The 23,114-nt window shown below is 45.6% G+C and overlaps 1 protein-coding gene across 1 annotated transcript in view; it reads right to left on the minus strand.

Annotated features, from left to right (window-relative positions):
• The window catches only part of LOC140741216 (rho guanine nucleotide exchange factor 25-like), a 469,368-nt gene that overhangs the window by 433,230 nt on the left and 13,024 nt on the right, over window positions 1–23,114 (minus strand). The window contains exon 2 of the mRNA XM_073071159.1: window positions 10,917–11,151. Coding sequence (XP_072927260.1) covers window positions 10,917–11,151 — 235 coding nt within the window. The remainder of the gene's footprint in view (window positions 1–10,916; window positions 11,152–23,114) is intronic.

The raw sequence follows: 23,114 nt of genomic DNA on the forward strand, positions 1-23,114 counted from the left end.
CTACTTTCTGGCGGTAACAGTAACTTAGTTTTTGAGGGGACTAAGGATACTATGGGGTGTCACTGTTTCAGTTTGGAGAGAAGTGCAGTAGAAAATAATAGAGTCTTGGAAATGTTTAAATAACAAAGTAAATGAGTTTTGGATTAACCAGCTCATTTCAGCTGCACATCAGATTACAGGAATCAGATATTTTTAACGAGCACTATGGAGTTCATAAAGAACAACTGCTTCCATTGTCAGCAAGGTCAGTAATTACATGGAAAAGGATCGAAGAGAACTAGCACATGAAGCAAACGCGGATGAAAGGAGGAGAGTTTATTGCTGCAATCTTGTGGTCTGAAAGTGGCTGGCTGCAAAACGAGATTCAACAGAGACCGACAGAGGGGGATTGGCAAGTACGCCAATGTGCGGGGCTGGGAGAAAGAGGAGACCAATGAGAGAACCCCATTAAAGGGCCAGCATGGGTAAAGTTTGCTCCTATTGGTGCACAATTCACTCATGGTTTAAACTTTGGCTACACCCACCTATTACATTTATCTGTAATATACTAAAAACAGGACTTGCTGCAAATCCTATCGACCTTCACAATGGGCATTCACTATACTTACACTTTCATTTCCCAAGAGGTTAGATTCATGGGGAGACACAGTAGGGAGAGGCCCTTTGGCCCCTCAGGTTTGTGATGACTATTGAACACTTGTTTACACTAATGCATTTTTGTGATAGCCATAGAGCTCTATGGCATGAAAACAGGCCCTTCAGCCCAACTGGTCCATGTTAGCCAAGTTACTTACCCATTGCCCCGCATTTGATACATATCCCTTTAAACCTTTCCTATCCATGCACCTGATACGACTCTACAACTAAAGTTCTCAGTTTTATTTCTTAAAATATTTGTACAATTTGTTTTCTTTTGTACATTAGTTGTATGTTTTTTCATAAACTCTATAGTATTGTATATCTTTATTTTCCCATAAATGCCTGCAAGAAAACAAATCAAACACACACACTCACGCACACACACGCACGCATGCACGCACACACACTTCTGATAATAAACTTATTTTGACTTTGATTTTTAACTAAATAGCTTTTAGACACTGTGATTGCACCCACCTCTACCACTTCCTCTAACGCTCATTTCATATATATACAGCCCCGACTGTGTGGAAAATGTTTCCCCTTAGTTCCCTCATAAATCTTTCTCCCCTCACCTGAAACCTCTGTTCGCTAGATTTGGACTCCCTTACCCTGGGAGTAATTTTCCCCAGATTCCCAACAAATTCAACCACTCCCATCCTAGATTCTACCCCTCACCCACACATACTGGGGGAAAATTAATTTACAGGAGCCAATTAACACACATCTTTGGGAAGTCAGAGAAAACCAGAGCAACCTAGGGTAAGCAATGCACTCACAGGGAGAACATGCAAACTCCGCAAAGACAGCGCCAGAGTTCAGCATCCAACCTGGTTTCTGGAGCTGTGACACAGTGGCTCAGCTAGTCAAGCCTCTGGGCCTCCTCCTTCTCCCCACTTTTGGTCGTTTTGGATGATGCACAAGCGGTAGGCTTCTCATGACCTCTGTACAATATTGTACAAAAGTTTTAGGCACCGCAGCTACATGCATGTGCCTAAGACTTTTGCACAGTATTGCCTCTGTCCATTTGCCTTTGAAATGTCACCACTATGCCCATCTCTATGACTTTCTCAGGCACCCACCATCCTCCATATGGAAAACTTACTCTCAAGTAGGTTCCTTTTAAACCTTTCCCCTCTCTCTTCAAACCTGTACTCTCTAATCTTAGACTCCCCTGTCCTGGAAAAAGATTGTGATCAATCATCTTACTTGCGTGCCTCATGATGTTAAATGCCCCTATAAATTCATGAGCAGTTCCTCGGGTTTGAGAATGAGTTGTTTCCACCTCTGTCCTAAATGACTGATAAGGCCAATGTGGGATCCACAGACTCTTCCACAGATGGGGAAGGGTGGGTAGTTTGTGAGCTGGTGAACTCCTTCCACCACATACACAGGGTCTTTGTGTCCTCCTGATGCACTGACTCAAGGTTCTCAATCCCATCCCAAATGCTCTTTCCTTACACTGAAAGGCCATGGACTCAAGATCCTCAAGCATCAGGGGTAGATGGTACAATTTTTTTTAAAAAAGAAAGCCTTAAGCATATTCTTGAATCTCTTCCTCTGTCTGCCAGCGAATCTCATCCTGTGACACAAAGTTTGGGTCAGAAGGTCTCCTTCAGGAGTGAAGAAATGTGACCTGCTCAGACCTCAATGCAATGTGGCAGAAAGGAGTAGTGGTAGGTCATTTGGCCCTTTGAGGTTACTCCACCATCCAACGTCATTGAAACTCAGTCCCCTGTGTGCTGAATTGACCCAGCCTTTGTGCGTTAATGCTGGCAACGTTGGACTGGGAGGGGCCGCCAACATTCTTTTGCTTATCCTTCTTATGAGTTTCGAGGACTTTGCAATGAGAGACTGCTGGTATTTTGCTAGTGTCTGGAGATGCCTGTTTAAGGTAAAACAGGTCTCAGAAGCATATTGAGGGACGGTGATCACTGCTGCCCACTAGACCGTGAGTTCTGTGTCAGGTACAATGACTGTGCTTAAAGACCGGTCCTTTTTCCACTTGCTTTCCGTGCTCATTGCTTGGGCTTTGGCTGCATGAGGTAGGGTTTAAAGAATCGAGGGGCGTAACTGCATGATGTGTGCCAACGATTTTTGTGGGTGCCATCTTGGGCACGGGTGCCATCAGTTTGCCATCTCATATTCCAGAGACCAGAGAATATTGGGAGATGGCCACAAATGCACCCACTGTTTCCAGGGATTTTTTCCTTTAGTACTCTGCAAGGGGGGAGGAATAGATTATCAGACCCTAGTGATTGTTCAGCCTGAATCACTCTTCGTTTACTTGTATAAATCTCCTTCAGCTTCTCCTCCTCGTTAGACCCTTGCTTCCCTCACAAACTTAGGAGAGAACAGCAAGTGCCTATCACTCTGCTTTCCAATTATATTTCTGCACCTCGAACTCAAAGTCTCTGTACTATATAAAAAATTCTATCACCCAGTGAGGTTAGTCATTAAGTCTTCTCTTGAAACAATAAAGATCCTGTTTAAAGAAGATCCAATTAACCTCTTTTCAATAATAAATGTTATTATCAGTACTTAATAGCTTAGCTAGAAATTATTTACTTGTGTTATACCTGCTTTCAAACACCAGTCCATGGCATGCAAACAACGTTTTAAAAGTTATTTTAAAGTTTGCATTCCTGGAATGCAAGGTTTCCAAAACAGTGTTATCAGGTTTCCCTGTGTACATTGCTGCATTAGTTTAAGTGTGCCTATTCTATTGCAAGATTTTGCGTTTGGCTTTGCAACTGCAGTCTTGGCAGCCAGTCCTTAAAGGAACATACTACAACACACTCCTCCAGCAAATGGACAGGGCTACTGCTCAAAGCATGGCTGCGACAATGACGAGAGAGGGAAGGGAGACGGAGTGGCACCTTCCCCACTGAAGGTTAAAGAGACCCTCACAGGTGCCAAGGGAGTCTCCGACTGCCCGCACTCTGCGTAAATCTGCAGTGCAGACAGACGCCTGTTCCTAGGGACTGGCGGAGAAGGGATGAAGTTTCATGTCCTTGACGGAGGAGTTTGGCAGCCGTGAGGTGGGGCAGGGGTCAGCGGCAGCCTGGAATGGTCCTGAGGTCAGGAAGCTGGGAGTGACCCTGACACATGAGGGCAGGTGTGAGGTTCCGAGAGGTACCTGACCTCAGTCTGTCAGCGAGGACAGCATTGGTGAGACCCAGCCTACGAAGTCTCTGTTCCTCGGAGGTCCGACTGTGAGAGAGGCTCCCTGGCAATCTCTGGATGAACAAAGTCTCAGGTGAGGACCCTCAGGGTTCTCCACTCCCTCTGAAGCCTGCGATCCACTATCCTGGCCACTAGCTGTGGTGAACTACATATACCTGTCTGGACACGTCCCCCCCGCTCCCCCCGGCTGACTGCTCCTGTGGCTCCTCCCACAGACCCCGGTATAAAGGCGATTGAGGCCTGAGCCCAGCCCTCAGTCTCCAGGATGTAGTATGGTGGTCAATTGCTGCTTGTTCTTTCTTCCAGTCAATAAAAGCCGATATCTCGCCTCACGTCTCAGAGAGTTATTGATGGTGCATCACTAGCATTGGGCACAGACAAGTGGAAGTTGGTCTGGAGTGGGGAAGGACAAGCAGGCCGTGTGTGGAGTGAGCAGACAGGGTGCACGGGGAACTGCAGCAGCCTAGAGAAGGGCTGAGTGGAAGGGCTTGGGGGGACTGGGGTCAGTGAAAGGTGCTTATTCCAGGAGTAAACAAGGAGTGATGTGGAGAATCCCACCAGAGATGAACATTGGCCCTTGTTATTGATGTCCTTTGGGCCTGTTTTACACCGGAACACTGCTCCCAGTGCTCGTGAATTTCCTGCAGGGATGTCAGGGATCAAATTCCTTTTGGGTATGAAGAGACCTGGAAATGGGTGCAGTTTTGCTCTGTTTCCATGTGCTAAGTGCTGTTGTATTATGGGAAGGAATTTCTGGGCCCTGGTTTCTGCCTAGAGTAGAGCTTTTTCTGAGCCTTCTGTGGGAAGGCCTGAGAAGAAAGATGATAAACGTTAGGTCTTTAAAAAGGAGCACCAAGTGGAAAATTTGTCTCTTGATGGATTCAAGGAGTCTCCTATAAACACAGGCAAAGGGAAAAGTTGGAGGAATAGTCAGACTAACTGCTGGGACGTTATCAAGTTTGCTGATTCAAATCGTAAAGAATGGGAGGAATGATGGATGGTAAATAAGTGAATTGGAACAGGGAAAAATGGGACGATATCCAGATTAAATTACAAATCGCTAAAGCAGAACCCGGTGGGAAAGACTTAAACAGGAAATGGAAGAGTTAGAAATTCAACTATGCAAAATATAAAGGAATTTAAAAGAGACCAGGCTCTGTGAGTGTATATAGAGTCATAGAACACTACAGCCCAGAAACAGGCCCTTTGGCCCATCTAGTCCATGCTGAAACCACTTAAACTGCCTACTCCCATCGACCTGCACCGGGACCATAGCCCTCCATACCCCTACCATCCATATACCTATCCAAAGTGCTCTCAAGCTCACATGCCCCACTTGCACTGGCAGCTCGTTCCACACTCCTGAGTGAAGAAGTCTCCCCTCATGTTCCCTTCACATTCGATTTGGATTGCAAATCTGTTGGGGTGACACTTGCCTTTGGCTGTTCTGGCATTTCTCTATAGAGAGTGCCAGGGCAGTACAGTCGGCTGCCTTTAGTATCACCCTCTGCATCGTGAGGTGTAGCTAGCTGTCTTCGGAAGCGGCCCGGTGAGCCACGTGGCTGGTCTCAAAAGCAAGGCCCAGTGCCCGAGACTGAATGAAAAGAATGGAGTTGGAAAACGCAGGGCAGGGTCTTCGACTCGGCTGCCTGCTTTGCTGAGGCAGCAAAAAGTATAGACAGAGTCCATGGAGGGGAGGCTGGTCTCCATGATGTGCTGAGCTGTGTCCACAACTCTCTGCGGTTTCTTATGGTCATGGGCAGAACTGTCGCTGTACCAAGCCGTGACGCATCTGGATAGGGTACTTTCAGTGGTGCATCTGTATAAATTGGTGAAGATCAGCAGGAGCACGTTACGTTTCCTTAGCCTTCTGAGGAGGCAGAGGTGTTGGTGAGCTTTTTTGGTATCAGTGTCCATGTAGCTGGACCGGGAGATTTTTTGGAGGGGGTGCAAGTTTGCCGCGGATAGACGGGACTACAGAGTTGAGGTTACTGATTGATTAGCCATGATCTTAGTTCACGATAGAGCAGATGTACACCTGCTCCTTATTTTTATTGGCAGTAGAGGCATGAAAAGTGGGATTTGCATCTTGACACTGTGTTGATACGCAGACAGACCAGGCCTTGGTTCCCGCCGCAGCCTGGCTCCCTGCTAAGGCATCGCCCCTTATCCAGTGCTCAGCTTGCCCCCTCCTCTCTGGAACTGAGTGGCTTCTGTCAGGCAAGCCGTAGCTGGCACCATGCCACTGCCTTGCCCAGGTGGCCACTTGTTACATGAGCCAACTTGGAGGCAACTTGGCTGCTGAACTTACGCGCATTAACACAACTGTAGCTGTGAATGCTTTACTTCCATGGGAACCCTGGTGGATTATAATCACTACCCCCTGAAGCAAATACAGTATTGCTGAAGCACACCCAACATGATATCAGACCTTTCTGCCCACCAAGTATAGCAACTCCTCTGCACGTGACAGCCAGAAAGTGCAGGAACAAGCCTCCTCTCCATGGACTCTGTCTCTACTCCTTACTACCTCAGTAAAGCAGCCACTATAATCAAAGACCCCACTCATCCCTCACATTCCCTCTCCTCCATACGGAGAGAGATGGAAGTCAGGATTGAACCCTGGGGCTTTGGGGCTCTGAGGCGGCAGCTCTGCCAGCTATGCCACTGTGTGATATAGTTCAGAGCAGTACAATCTTTTGATGTGATTCAGTCATGGAGTGAGCTAGTTGCTGTGACAGATCGAGGTGTAATTCATTTCCATTGCCAGACACTACATCCCATCTTTATTTCCATTGTTCTTTTCTAAAGTCATAGACAGAGACTACATTTTATCAGTGGAAGTGAATTGTCACTCTGAAGGTGCATGAAGGAACACAGGAATCTTGGGGTCCAAGTACACAGATCCCTCAAAGTTGCTGTGCAAGTTGATAGGGAGGTTAAGATGGCTTAAGGAGGGTTGCCCATCATTAGTCAAGAGATTAAGTGCAAGATAACACTGGAGCTCTATAAAACTCTGATTAGATCACATTTGGAATATTGTGTTCAGTTCTGGTCACCTCATTATAGGAAGGATGTGAAAGCTTTAGAGAGGGTGCAGAGGAGATTTACCAGGAAACTATCTGGATTAGGGAGCATGTCTTATGAGAATAGGTTGAGCAAGCTGGGGTGTTTCTCTCTGGAGCAAAGGAGGATGAGAGGTGACTTGATAGAAGTGTACCAGATGATTACAGACATTGCGAGAGTAGACAGCATGTTCCTTTTTCCCCAGGGCAGCAATGGCTCATACCAGAGCACATCTGTTTAAGGGGAGCAAAGGATGGTTTAGAAACATAGAAAACCTACAGCACAATAGGTTTGTGGACTTACAGCCCACAATGCTGTGCTGAACATGTACTTACTTTAGAAATTACCTAGGGTTACCCATAGCCCTCTATTTTTCTAAGCCCCATGTACCTATCCAAGAGTCTCTTAAAAGACCCTATCATTTCCACCTCCACCACCGTCGCCGGCAGCCCATTCCACACACTAACCACTCTCTGCATAAAAATCTTACCCCTGACATCTCCTCTGTACCTGCTTCCAAGCACCTTAAAACTGTGCCCTCTCATGTTAGCCACTTCAGCCCTGGGAAAAAGCCTCTGACTATCCACATGATCAATGCCTCTCATCATCTTATACACCTCGATCAGGTCACCTCTCATCCTCCGTCACTCCAAGGAGAAAAGGCCGAGTTCACTCAACCTAGTCTCACAAGGCATGCTCCCCAATCCAGGCAACATCCTTGTAAATCTCCTCTGCACCCTTTCTATGGCTTCCACATCCTTCCTGTAGTGAGGCGACCAGAACTGAGCACAGTACTCCAAGTCGGGTCTGACCAGGGTCCTATATAGCTGCAACATTACCTCTCAGCTCTTGAACTCAATCCCACAGTTGATGAAGGCCAATGCACTACATGCCTTCGTAACCACAGAGTCAACCTGCACAGCAGCTTTGAGTGTCCTATGGACTTGGAAACCAAGATCCCTCTGATCCTCCACACTGTCATTAATACTTACCATTAATACAATATTCTGCCATCATATTTGACCTACCAAAATCAACCAACTCACACTTACCTAGGTTGAATTCCATCTGCCACTTTTCAGCCCAGTTTTACATCTTATCGATGTCCCGCTGTAACCTCTGACAGCACTCCACAATATCCACAACACCTCCAACCTTTGTGTCATCAGCAAACTTACTAACCCATCCCTTCACTTCCTCATCCAAGTCATTTTATAAAAATTACAAAGAGAAGGGGTCCCAGAACAGATCCCTGCGGTTCTCCACTGGTGACCGACCTCCATGCAGAATATGACACGTCTACAACCACTCTTTGCCTTCTGTGAGCAAGCCAATTCTGAATCCACAAAGCAAGGTCCCCTTGGATCCCATGCCTCCTTACTTTCTCAATAAGCCTTGCATGTGGTACTTTATCAAATGCCTTGCTGAAATCCATATACACTACATCTACTGCTCTTCCTTCATCAATGTGTTTTGTCATGTCCTCAAAAAATTCAATCAGGCTCGTAAGGCACGACCTGCCCTTGACAAAGCCATGCTGACTATTACTAATCATATTATGCCTCTCCAAATGTTCATAAATCCTGCCTCTGAGGATCTTCTTCATCAACTTACCAACCACTGAAGTAAGACTCACTGGTCTATAACTTCCTGGGCTATCTCTACTCCCTTTCTTGAATAAGGGAACAACATCCGCAACCCTCCAATCCTCCAGAACCTCTCCCGTCCCCATTGATGATGCAAAGACCATCGCCAGAGGCTCAGCAATCTCCTCCCTCGCCTCCCACAGTAGCCTGGGGTACATCTTGTCTGGTCCCGGAGACTTATCCAACTTGATGCTTTCCAAAAGCTCCAGCACATCCTCTTCCTGAACATCTACATGCTCAAGCTTTTCAGTCCATTGTAAGTCATCCCTACAATCACTAAGATCCTTTTCCATAGTGAATACTGAAGCAAAGTATTCATTAAGTACCTCTGCTATCTCTTCCGGTTCCATACACACTTTTCTACTGTCACTCTTGATTGGTCCTATTTTCTCATGTCTTATCCTCTTGCTCTTCACGTACTTGTAGAATGCCTTGGGGTTTTCCTTAATCCTGCCCGCCAAGGCCTTCTCATGGCCCCTCTGGCTCTCCTAATTTCATTCTTTAGGGGAGATGTCAGTTGTAGGTTTTTTACACATGCCTGGAATGCACTGCTGAGGATGGCAATAGAGGCAGATACATTAGGGACATTTAAGAGACTCTTAGATGATAGAAAATCATCTTACATAGATGATAGAAAAATGGAGGATTTGGGGCTGTGAAGGAAGGAAAGATTAGATTGATTGGGGAGTAGTTTACAATGGGTTGGCACAACATCATGGGCTGAAGGGCCCATACTGTTCTATGGTGCATGTTTTATATTCTGTTAGTGAAAGACAAACTATGAAGGTGGAAGAAAGATCAGGACACACACTTGATCTGTGTGAGAAGATCCTTGGTACCGGCTCATTTCTGAGTGCATCATGATATCAACGCCTCGCTGAACTTGTCTACAGTGCTTTCGATGGGGCAACGATTATCCATATCAGATTCAATACTGTGAAAAAGTCTTAAGCCTTCACACTGCATAACTCTATGATGCTGTAACAAGGATTGAGTATTCACACACACACTCCCTGTCAGCTGTATGAAGTTTGCCGATGACATGACCGTGGTGGGTCTCATCAGCAAGAACGACGAGTCAGCTTACAGAGAGGAGGTGCAGCGGCTAACGGACTGGTGCAGAGCCAACAACCTGTCTCTGAATGTGAACAAAACAAAAGAGATGGTTGTTGACTTCAGGAGGGCACGGAGCAACCACTCCCCGCTGAACATCGACGGCTCCTCGGTAGAGATCGTTAAGAGCACCAAAATTCTTGGTGCTCACCTGGTGGAGAATCTCACCTGGTCCCTCAACACCAGCTCCATAGCAAAGAAAGCCCAGCAGCGTCTCTACTTTCTGCGAAGGCTGAGGAAAGTCCATCTCCCACCCCCCACCCTCATCACATTCTACAGGGGTTGTATTGAGAGCATCCTGAGCAGCTGCATCACTGCCTGGTTCGGAAATTGCACCATCTCGGATCGCAAGACCCTGCAGCGGATAGTGAGGTCAGCTGAGAAGGTCATTGGGGTCCCTCTTCCCGCCATTACAGACATTTACACTACACACTGCATCCACAAAGCAAACAGCATTATGAAGGACCCCAAGCACCCCTCATACAAACTCTTCTCCCTCCTGCTGCCTGGGAAAAGGCCCCAAAGCACTCAGGATCTCATGACCAGACTGTGTAACAGTTTCTTCCCCCAAGCTATCAGACTCCTCTATACCCAGAGCCTGGACTGGCAATTTACTGCCCTATTGTCCTGTTTATTATTTATTGTAATGCCTGCACTGTTTTGTGCACTTTATGCAGTCCTGGGTAGGTCTGTAGTCTAGTGTAGATGTTGTGTGTTTTTTTTCTCTGTGTTGATTTTTACGTAGTTCAGTCTAGTTTTTGTACTGTGTCATGTAACACCATGGTCCTGAAAAACGTTGTCTCATTTTTACTATGTACTGTACCAGCAGTTATGGTCAAAATGACAATAAAAGTGACTTGACTTGACTTGAACACACCCAAACGCAGGCACCCATGAGCAGATGACAGTCACTGTGCCCAAACTGAAACCACCTTGGGTCATCTCAAGCCACAGAAGTAGAGTCAAGAATCTCACTGACAAGTCACCATTACACATGGTTTGCCCTGGGCTCTATCACACACTACATTCCCATCACCGAGGCAATGGACCATAGCCAAAAAGGTTTGGCACAGGCATTTCCTCTACTCAAGACAAGCTTGGTTTCTTGCAAGGATTTTTTTTCTACAGAACACTAATTTTGATTCATTTTTGCAGTCCTTTTCGTGTCCTCCTGCCAACACAAATACAAACTGGAACCAAGAGGCCGTTTGCCAGTCCCAGGGCCATGAAACCCAAGAGCAGCGACAGAAACACAGCTTTCCCTACCTTCACCAGATGGGATTAAATTTTCCATCACAGGCGCCCTGGGGAAGTCAGAAAGACCAGTCACGTTTGTGAAACCAGAATCCACCGGAGGGTATGGGGCAGCAGCAGCTTCAGCTGGGCTACAATCAGCCTTGGAATCTCCTGGGTCACCCTTGCTCTCTCCTGCCTGTTCACCCTCACTGCTGGGGGGCTTAAGTTCACCCACGTCTGCCGTCACCTCACACGGGTCAGAGAGCTGCGAAAACAATGAATAAACTGTCATTTATGTCTCCTAGCTGGAATCCAGCTGCTCTACAGTGGCTTCACTTTCTATTGATAACTTCATCTCAAAGCTTTCCTCAGGCTTCTTTCAACTAGGCCTGGCTCTTATGCTGTTTAGCTTGGCAACATTAACAGTACCAGCTTCACCATTTCTTGGCTATCAGAACAGACTAGGTGCTTTTTTTTTCTCAGAAGGAGGAGAGACCATGAAACCATAAGAAATACGAGCAGAATTAGGCCATTCAGCCCATCAAGTCTGCCCCGCCACTCCATCATGGCTGATTTATTATCCCTTTCAATCCCACTCTCCAGTTTTCTCCCCATAATGTTTGACACCCCTTTTAATCACAAACCTATCAAAACCTGCTTTAAATATATTAAAAATATATCGAAAAGAAATTCTCCTCGGTTAGTCTTGGAGACATCAGAGTTCAGTCGAGAATGACCTTGCCTGGGAAATGGCTCATGGCACAAGGAGGTGTCAAGTAAAACTGCGTAAAAGACAACACTGTGTGTTCGTCTGTATGACACGATATCTGGCAAATAAGGATGAAAGAAAAAACAGAAAATTGCAGAAACACACAGAGGCAGTGGAGGAACTCAGTGGGTCAGGCAGCATCTGTGGCGGGAAATGGACGATTGATATTTCGGGTAGAGACCTTTCACGAGGACTGAAAGAATAGAGTGGTGATAGGGGGATAAAGAGAAGAGGGAAGGGGAGGGGCAAGAGCTGGCAGCAGAGAGATAGATCCAGTTGATTTTGCCGCACCCCTTTATACTGGCTATCGCCCCTCTATCCTTTCCACCCAGCTGAAGGGTATCAATCCAAAACATCGGCTGCCCTTTTCCCTTCATAGAAGCTGCCTGGCCCACCGAGTTCCTCCAGCACCTTTTGTGTGACGCTCCAGGTTTCCAGCACTGGAGAACTGCAGATACTAGCATCTGAAATAAAATCAAAAGTTGCTAGAAGCACTGAACAGGTCGGGCAGCATCCGTGGAGAGTGGAACAGTTAACGTTCAGGCCTGACATTTCATCAGAACTCAGAGAGGAAACAAATTATATTTCAGAAATAAAAAATGTGCAACAGTTTGGATAGGACAGAGGGAATATCTGTGATAGTGTGAGACCAGGGTTACTGTGGGGAGGGGCTAGAGAGATCATTTTGTTGATGGGTTAATGGGGGCCATTGGAGAGACAGAAAGAGCAAGAGAGAAAAAATAAAGGTGGTGGAGGCAGAGATTCTCACAATATTTAAGAAGTATCTGGATGAGCCCTTGAATCACCAAGAGAATGATTGGACCAAGTTTTGGTATACGGGATTAGTATAGATGGGTGCTTGATGGCCAGCATAGACATGGTGGGCCAAAGAGCCCATTTCTGTGCTGCCTGACCCTAGGACTCCAGAAATATCCAACTCTGATACCAGCAGAGAAAGCAAGTATCCCAAAGTTGTAGAAATCGGGAGAGTCTGATAGGCCTCAATATGCCCAGAAAGAAGATAAGGTATTCCTCAAGCTTCTGTCGTATAGTATAGAGTAAAGCACAGAACAAACTTCTCCTTCAGAGCAAGAAATGACAAACTCCTTTGCAAAGATACTGATCCCACACTGTAACAATTAGTGCAGGGTAGATCAAATTTGCCTGAACCTTTCCAGTAGGATTTTGCAGAAAACATCAAAAAACATGTCTGTTGTTCAATTTACTGACAGCTTTAATCTGGAGACTTTCATCCACCCCATTAGAGGTCTGATCCAGGACAAAAGCTAACCAGCAAGTACAAGCAAGGTAACCAATGAATACTTATCATCATGACAATATTTTTCATCATATTCATTAGCAAAAAGGACACAGCAGCTAAAAAATCAGGGATGTGAAATCCAAGAATATATTACCAATAGAAGGGGATCTTAGCTAGCTTTAAGGTGGATAAATTCTCGGTCCTAATGAGACGGTAGGGTACTTCGAGAGTGTAACGGAACAGAGGGATCTAGAATGGAAGTGCATAATTTGTTGAAAGCTGCATCACAGATAGACTGTTATGTGAAAAAGTCATAGAACGTAAAATACTACAGCACCGTTGGGCCAAAGTATTAACTTACTCTAAGATCAATCTAACCCTTCCCTTCTCCATAGCCCTTATTTTTCTATCATCCATGTGCCTATCTAAGAGTTTTTTTTTAAATGTCCCTAACGTATCTGCCTCTACCACCACCCCTGGCCCCAGTACTCTTTGTGTAAAAATCTTACCCCTGACATCCTCCTATACGTTCTTCCAATCACCTTAAAATTATGCCCCCTGGTATTAGCCATTTCTGCCCTAGGGAAAATAATCTCTGGTTACCCATGCGATCTATGCCTCTTGTCATCTTGTACACCTCTGTTAAGTCACCTCCCATCCTTTTTCATTCCAAGGAGAAAAACCCTAGGTCATTTAACCTATTATCATAAGTCTTGCTCCCTAATCCAGGCAGCATTCTGGTAAATCTCCTCTGCTCCCTCTCTAAAGCTTCCACATCTTACCTATAATGAGGTGACCAGATCTGAACACAATTCTCCAAGTGTGGTCTAACCAGAGTTTTATAGAGCTGCAACATTACCTCATGGTTCTTGAACTCAATCCCCCAACTCATGAAGGCCAACACACAATACACATTTTTACCAACTTTATCAACTTGCTCTACAACTTTGAGGGATCTATGGATATGGACCCAACTATCTCACTGTTTTTCCACACTACGAAGAATCCTGCCATTAATCTTGTATGCTGACTTCACGTTCAACTTCCCAAACTTCATACTTTTCCAGTTTAAACTCCATCTGCCATTCCTCGGCTCAGCTTTGCATCCTGTCAATATCCTATACAACCTTCTACACTAACCACCAACCTCGGCGTCAGCTGCAAACTTACTAATCCACTCTTCAACTTGCTCATCCAAGTCATTTATAGAAATCACAAAGAACAAGGGATCCTGGAACAGATCCCTGCCAAACACCATTGGCTACTGACTTCCAGGCAGAGAACGCTCCATCGTCATCTTGCTGTCTATGGGCAAGCCAATTCTGAATCCACACAGCTAAGTTTGCCTGGATCCCATGTCTCTTGACTTTCTGAATGAGGAACCTTATCAAATGCCTTCTGAACTGGAAATGTGAAAAAATATTAGGTTTAAGTTGTATAGAAGTTGGGTTGGGTTTAGGAGGACAAAGGGAATCCGATAGGCAGAGGCAGGGTTGCTATGGTCATAATTTGATGAAGCCAACTGGTTGGCAGGTTAAGAGTCACGGGGGGGGGGGGGGGAGGAGAGAGGAGAAGGGGGAAAAAAGAGAGAGAGAGAGAGAGAGGAATAGAGATACAGGGAGGAAGAGGCATGTAAAATATATGAAATGCAGGTCAAATTTCAAGGCAAATCTGTTTTGGAGATGTCACTGTAGGACAAATATTCTTCAGGACACTGGGAGAATGTTTCTAATTTGAATCTTTTCATGCCATCTGTGGGATAGACAAGAAGTCAACTTAATGTTAAATTAGGAAAAGATGACACACCACTACCCGAGTATTGCACTGGAGGTGTGGTCTACAACCTGTCCTTAAGGGCACAGTCCTTTGATGATTATTATCTGCAAAACTGACAGGCAAGTCCCTCTGAATATAGTGACTCTCCAAGTCTCTGAAACCAACTTTCAGCAATGCCAGTCACGTTACACAATTGACTCTCAAGTGAGTATGTTCTGACATGAACTACTATAAAATAGATTCCCCAAGAGAAGAAATATTTAATTCCCCAAGAGAAGGAACTCGCACTCTCTCCCCCTCTGAGTAGCAGTCTCTATTGTGGATGATAGCCACGGCCGTAGAAATTCCAGGGATGCGTCAACACATGACTTCCCAATTTCAAGCACCTCCACATTCTTCCTTTTGGTCATCCAGTTGGTAATGGGGGCCAAGAGGAGAGAAAGGGAAGTGCTCCAAGTGGGATTTTCATATCATTTCTCATCACCATCAGACCTGTGGCCTCAGGATTAAGTTTTTTTTTCCCTCTGCTACCAGAGAACAGGATCTTCAAGGTGTCTTTTTAAATTTCATCTTTGGATATGTTCAACTTTGGAGTTCAGATCATGACATCAGCTTGCCCCCTAATCTATGTTAACTCCAAAACCAGACTGCTATGTAGCCTCTTCATCAGGGTGCCACTGATGGATAATCTTCTAGGTTTTCCAGATGACGTTGGGTTCTCAACACCTTCAATATTGCGACCTGGAAGTCCACTGCCCCAAAGTAAACCACTTGTGCTGAATAACCTAGATCCCATTAGTTTTGCCCCATCAATGCTGCACCCTGCTTCACTTCTTTCCTTTATCAGGAAAATTAAAAAAAAGAATACTGCAGATGCTAGAAATCAGAATAAAAGCAAGGAAATGCTGGAAACACTCAACAGGTAAAGCAGTTTCAGGAGGGGAAGGGGGAGAATGAATTAATGGTTCAGTTCTGAGACTCTTCATCAGAACATGGTACAGAGAGAAAGACATTAGTGTTAAGTTGTAGAGCGGGCAGGGAAGGTGTTGGATAGGACAAAGGGGCTATCTCCTGATCAGGAATTCAGGGTCAGTGTAGTGATTAATAGGGCAGTAGCAGGTGACAATGAAGAGTGTCAGGGGCAAGAAACCTCACCAATGCCTCGACTTCCTCAGGAGGCTAAAGAAATTTGGCATGTGCTTGTTGACTCTTACCAATTTTTGTCAATGCATCATAGAAAGCATTCGCCCTGGATGCATAACAGCTTGGTATGGCAACTGCTCCATCCGTGACCGCAGGGAACTGCAGAGAGTTGTGGACACAGCCCATCACATCATGGAAACCAGCCTCCTTCCCTCCATGGACTCTGCCTATACTTTTTGCTGCTTTACTAAGCAGCCAACATATTCAAAGGCCCCAGCCACCCTGTCTATTCTCTCTTTTCCCCCCTCCCATCAGGCAGTAGATAGAAAAGCCTGAATGCACGTACGACTAGGCTGCAGGACAGCTTCTATCCCACCATCTTGAATGGACTTCGTACAATAAGATGGACTCTTGCCCTCACACTTTACCTTGTTATGACTGAAAGGTCCCTTACTGATACCTTGGGTTGATAAGCACCCCAGAACCATTCTTTAAAGTCAACTCTTCAGAATTTGGACAACCTCAATTTAATTGCCCCTATCTGCTTTCCACCTACCCAAGATGGAATCCCAATCTGTTAACTCAGACCTTTGGTGCATTTTCCAGCTCTATGTCTTTTTTTTATAAATAGGAAAAAAAACAATCTAATGTTGCAGAGCCTAGGCAAGGCTTATAGGCATTTGACAAGGTACCCCATGCAAGACTTATTGAGAAAGTAAGGAGGCACACGATCCAAGGGGACATTGCTTTGTGGATCCAGAACTGGCTTGCCCACAGAAGGCAAAGAGTGGTTGTAGACAGGTCATATTCTGCATGGTGGTCGGTGACCAGTGGTGTGTCTCAGGGATCTGTTCTGGGACCCCCTACTCTTCGTGATTTTTATAAGCGACCTGGATGAGGAAGTGGAGGGATGGGTCAGTAAATTTGCTGATGACACAAAGGTTGGGGGTGTTGTGGATAGTGTGGAGGGCTGTCAGAGGTTACAGCAGGACATTGATTGGATGCAAAACTGGGCTGGAAAGTGGCAGATGGAGTTCAACTCAGATTAAGTGTGAGGTGGTTCATTTTGGTAGGTCAAATATGATGGCAGAATATAGTATTAATGGTAAGACTCTTGGCATCTTGGAGAATCAGAGGGATCTTGGGGTCCAAGTCCATAGGACACTCAAACCTGCTACGCAGGTTGACTCTGTGGTTAAGAAGGCATAAGGTATATTGGCCTTAATCAATCGTGGAATTGAATTTAGGAGCCAAGAGGTAATGTTGCAGCTTTTTAGGACCCTGATCAGACCCCACTTGGAGTACTGTGCTCAGTTCTGATCACCTCACTATGGGAAGGATGTGGAAACCATAGAAAGGGTGCAGAGGAGATTTACAAGGATGTTGCCTGGATTGGGGAGCATGCCTTATGAGAACAGGTTGAGTGAACTCAGCCTTTTCTCCTTGGAGCGACGGAGGATGAGAGGTGACCTGATACAGGTGTATAAGATGATCAGAGGCATTGATCTTGTGAATGGTCAGAGGCTTTTTCCCAGGGCTGGAATGGCTAGCACGAGAGGGCATAGTTTTACGGTGCTGGGGAATAGGTACAGAGGAGATGTCAGGGGTAAGATTTTACTCAATAGAGATTGGTGAGTGTATGAAATAGGCTACTGGCGACGGTGGTGGAGGCGGATACAATAGGGTCTTTTAAGAGACTCCTGGACAGGTATGTGGAGCATAGAAAAATAGAGGGCTATGGGTAACCCTAGATAATTCCTGAGGTAAGGACATGTTCAGCACAGCTTTGTGGGCTGAAGGGCCTGTATTGTAATGTAGGTTTTCTATGTTTCTAAGGCCCCAACACAGCATTAAAAAAATTAAATACTGTAGATGCTGGAAATCCGAAATAAAAACTAAGAGAATGCTGGAAAATCTCAGCCAGTCAGGCAGCATCTGTGGAGAGAGACATGCATTCAAAGTACCATGTCAAAGACAGCCACATCTCCGCAGCCACATGAACATTTTGGCTTCCACCTCTGTGCCCCCATAACTTCTCACCAAAACTTGAATGAGCTGGCTCACTTGGATGAACACAGGCCTCAGGCCTGACATGTGGACATCCTTCACAGATAGAGTCATAGAAAAATACAGCACAAAAACAGGCCCTCCAGCCCATGCCGAACCATTTAAACTGCCTGCTCCCATCGACCTGCACTGGGACCATAGCCCTCCATATCTCTACTATCCATGTACCTATCCAAACTTCTCTTAGTGTTGAAATCAAACTTGCATGCTTCACTTGTACTGGCAGCTTGTTCCACAATCTCTCACAACCCTCTGAGTGAAGAAGTTTCCCTTCATGTTCCACTTAAACTTTTTACCTTTCACCTTTAACCCATGACTTCTGGTTGTAGTCCCATCCAACCTCAGTGGAAAAAGCCTGCTTGCATTTACCTATCTATACCCCTCATAATTTTGTATACCTCTACCAAATCTCCTCTCAATTTTCTACATTCTAAAGAGTAAAGTCCTAACCTATTCAATCTTTCCTTATAACTCAGGTCCTCCAGATCCGGCAACATCCTTATAAACTTTCTCTGTACAGGATACTTTTTCAACATAACGTCAATGCATTGATTTATGAAGCCCAATGTGCCAAAAGCATTCTTCACAACCCTATCTACCTGTGATACCACTTTCATTGAATTATCGACCTGTATTCCCACATCCTTTTGTTCTACCACACTCCTCAGTGCCCTACCGTTCACTGTGCATGGTCGGTCCCACCAAAGTGCAACACTTTACACTTGTTTGCATTAAATTCCATCTGCCGTCTTTCAGCCCATTTTCCAGCTGGTCCAAATCCTGCTGCGGGCTCTGATAGCCTTCCTCACTGTTCACTCCACCAAACTTGAAATCATCTGCAAATTTTCTGATCAGGTTCGCCACATATTCATCAAGATCATTGATATAGATGACAAACAACAACAGACCCAGCACCGATCCCTGCAGCACTCACCTAGTCACAGGCCTCCCGTCAGAGAGGCAACTATCTACTACCTGGCTTCTCCGCAAAGCTGATGTCTAATCCAATTTACTAACTCCTTTCGAATGCCGAGCGACTGAACCTTCTTGACCGACCTCCTACAAGTCAGCACTGGCCACAGGTTATTTGCCATAGGAGCCAGTATAGCCAATGCTAACCCAAGTTTCAATATGAACTTGCTGTTTTTACCGTGGCTTTAAGGCACTTCAAGTGACTGCTACATACACACGTTTGTCAGCCAACGTCAATAGACTGCAAAAGAAAAAGTAGCAGGAATTAAAACCCCTTGCTGCTGTTTTGGCATTCAGTAACGTTACTGCTGATCACAAGGCTTCCCTCGTAGTTGTTCCTCTCTGCGCATTATGGTGCACTGGGTGGCATTTCTTTAGTACTTTGTCTGTTTTTTACAAGGCTGAGTTGCTAGCTCGACACTCAACCCAGCACAGATGGAAAGCGTGCAAGGAGCAGGCTGGATTTGAACCCAGGACCACTTGCCTTGAAGTCCAGTGCAGATGCCACTACACCGCCTCCTAGGCTTCCCTCCTAGTACCCCTCTAAATTGAGTTTTATCTGACACGAGGGTGCAGAATGCCTTTACTTCATTACTGACTGTATTGTTCAAATCTGGAGCATACTGTCATCCTGCTAAACAGCTGTGCTCCCGTCCGTACATTTCATAAGGTCATGAGTTTAATGCAGTAGGAGCGCTCAAATGAATTTTTTGAGCTCAACGCTCCCACCTCCAATACAATCCAGCTCTCAGAGCCGAGTGCACATCCCTTTTAATCAGCCGTACGTGTGATTAGCACCAACTTAGTTTTGCAGAGCTAAACCAAAAAGCTTGCAGAATGATTTCACATGATTACTGTTCTGGACTTGGTGCTGTGCAGAGACCCATTTCCCTGTTCTGATACCATTCCTATTGACAATGCCAGTGAACTCCCAGTTGCTGTTTTCCCTCTTAGAGGTCACGTACACCCCCTGCCAGCTCTCAGGCTGTGGCTAAGTGGCCCCAGTGAGGGCTTCCAGGGAAGGAGAAAATAAGCGGCTTTTGGGGGGAAAATTAGCTCTGTTTTCTTTTCTGATCTTAATCTGGCTGCAATCCAAGCTACAAGCGTTTGAAATGGGTGAATGGGAACATTTCTCCTGGCTGTCTTGGGAGGAAATGGGATCTGACAAATAATTGGAAAAGGAAGAAGAAAAAATAAAGAGAAAGGAAAGAGAGACTGGAATAAAGTTCTGTGGTACTTTCAACAATTTCATAACATCCCCACGGAGCCAGAGAGGTACTCCTGAAATGTGGTGCAGTCCAAAGATAATGTGAGAAACAAAGCAGCCAATTTACACACAGCAGGCTCCCAGACACTGTACAGTGTTGGTCCACTGGAGACACAAGACACTGGAAACTGGAGCAATAAACAAGATGCTGGAGGAAGTCAGCAGGTCAGGCAAGTATCCATGGAGGGAAATGAACAGTCGACCATTCGGGTCCAAACCCTTCATCTGGACTGCAAGTGCACAGCTGACATTTGGGATTATTCCAGTGGTGAACGTAGAACAGTGCAGCACTGGGCAGGCCATTTGGCCCACAATGTTGTGCAGGATACTGGTGAGGCTACACCTGGAGTACTGTGTGTCCTTACTTGAGGAAAGATATACTAGCTTAGGGGCGAAGCAGAGGAGGTTCACCGAGTTGATTCTGGAGGGGATTAGCCTATGAGGAGAAATTGAGTTGCCTGGGACCATAATCACTGGAATTCAGAAGAATGAGAGAAGATCTGATAGAAACATACAAAATTATGAAAGAGATAGATAAGATAGAGGCAGGAATGTTGTTTCCACAGGTAAGAGAGACTGGAACTAAGGGAAAATGCCTGATGATTTGTGGGAATAGATTTAAGAGAGAGATGAGGAGAAACTGCTTTTTTCCAGAGAGTAGTGACTCTGTGGAATTCAGTGGAGGCCACATAATCAAATATATTTAAGAAATAGATAGATTTTCGACTAGCGGGAGAATTAAGGGTTATGGAGAAAGGGCAGGTAGATGGAGCTGAGTTCACGGCCAGAACAGTCATGATCTTATTGGATGGCGGAGCAGGCTCGATGGTCAGATGGCCAACTCCTGCTCCTATTTTGTATGTTCTTGATGGCCATTTATACTAAATGTCCTCCTCCCGATTATAGTCTGCATCCCTCCATTCCCCTCACATTCAGATTCGAGGTTAAGGGATAAAGGTTGCTCACGTCACCAGGAAAAATGCTGCTTCTTCAAATGAAATTGTGGGCTCTTTCATCTCCAAAACAACAGGCAAGAATCTTCACCACACACTAAAAAAACAGCATCTCTGACATTACAGCACTGGGTGTGTGTGGAATCTATAATCATTCTAACTCGGATGTAAGAGTGCCAGAAAATGAGACACATTTCAGGGAAAGGGCAAAAATCTTTAGTGCCAAAGAGATGATTAAGTTTTACACTGCTGTGCCCACCATTTGAAAAAAGAAGTCTCCTCCTCTGCACTTTCCCAAATACACTGCGAACTTTTCATTTTCATGATTGATCCAATTTTCCTTTGAAAGTCAGTTGAATTTGCTTGTACAGCCTATAGGAGAACATTAAATGCATTTGACATTCCTATATTACAAGAGAGCTTAACCAATTTATAATAAAAAGGTTAACACCTCCATTAAAACAGTGAAATGTCAATCAAGCATTTTAAGCATTTCTCTGTTCAGACCAATAGGAATTTTGAAGCTTAAGCATTAAGCTGCTCCTCTCCATCTGTCTCTGTGTCCACTATTACTGAGGCAGGTCGCTGCTCATTCGAGGAAAAGACTTGGTAAATAATTCCTCATTTATTCCAATAAAGGATCATGCAGCAGACAATGGCCCTGTGCTCCAGTACAAAAACGGTGCATCTAGCTAATAATAAACACAAGAGAGTCTGCAGATGCTGGAAATAAAGAGAAACACACACACACAATGCTGGAGGAACTCAGCTGGGCAGGCAGCATCTATGAGCAGGAATAAACAGATGACTCTTAGTGCTGAGACTCATCATCAGGACTGGAAAGGAAGAGGCAGAAGCCAGAATAAGAAGGTGGGGGTAAGGGAAGGACTACTAGTTTCTTCCTCCTCCTTTTCCAGTCCTGATGAAGGGTCTCAGCCTGAAACATTGATAATTTATACCTCTCCATAGACGCTGCCTGACCTGCTGAGTTCCTCCGGCATTTTGTGTGTGCTTCTCCAGCTAATCACTGTGCTCACCTTCATCCTGCAGAGCGAGATGCTGGCTCGTCTCCAGTTGCTCCCATCGCTGCTAGCGACATCCTGGCCGGTGACTTCAACTCATCATCAAAGCAGCTGGACAGCAACAAACTAGGTAGCGTCTGTTAAGATGTTAAGATGGCAAACTGTGTCGAGTACAGGAGTACACAGTTCTGCCATGTCCCAGGTATACTTCTCTGATCACTGCCTCCTTCCTGTGACCCTCAGGAAGACATGGAAACGGACTGTCAATTGCTGTCCCTAGTAAAACACTAGGGAACTGAAAAGAGTCTCCAGGTCGTAGAATGCAAAGCTTCTCTCTCTGTCTCCCCAAAGCAATCAAGACATTAATCAAAAAGGTTTCTTCAATGGTGTTCAGAAAGCAAGTGATGATCAGAGGGGGAGACATCAACTCCCAGAAAGCATCAGAAACTGCTCCTTGTGCAGTCGATGGGAGTGGACGTAGAAGAGGAACTTTGAGGGGGAAACAGACAGATACCAGCCTAGGCAGCAAGTACCAGGAGAAGGAGGTTTACAGAATTTTGGATGACGCTACCATTTTCTGCTTGGAAGATCATCATCTGCGACCAGTGGAGCTGGCCTTGGGGGTCAGAGGCAATTGCAGGAAGAGCAAGACCATGTTCTCTGCACGCTAGTCTGACCAATCCTCCACTCCCTTCACCGGTGGGTCTGGTCACCTGAAGGTGCTGGTCGCAGAGAAACCGAGATGTGCGATGTGGAGTGGATAGCCAAGGTGAAACAGAGGTTGGGAATGTGTGAGCGAGGCCCCCCCTTGATGGTAGGAAGGACCTGGTCCTTGGGTGCAAGGTGCTGTACTTGGTGCAGCTGTGGTCCATACCGTACTCTTCTGTCAGCCGAGCAGACTTCTGGTTTATCTGGAGATCCAGAACATGGATACATGGATCCAGTTCATGTCACAAAGCACAAGTCCCCATAGAAATGGCGGGGGGAGTGGGGAGAAA

Source organism: Hemitrygon akajei, chromosome 18, assembly GCF_048418815.1.
Source record: "Hemitrygon akajei chromosome 18, sHemAka1.3, whole genome shotgun sequence".
In the NCBI taxonomy this organism is placed as follows: domain Eukaryota; kingdom Metazoa; phylum Chordata; class Chondrichthyes; order Myliobatiformes; family Dasyatidae; genus Hemitrygon; species Hemitrygon akajei.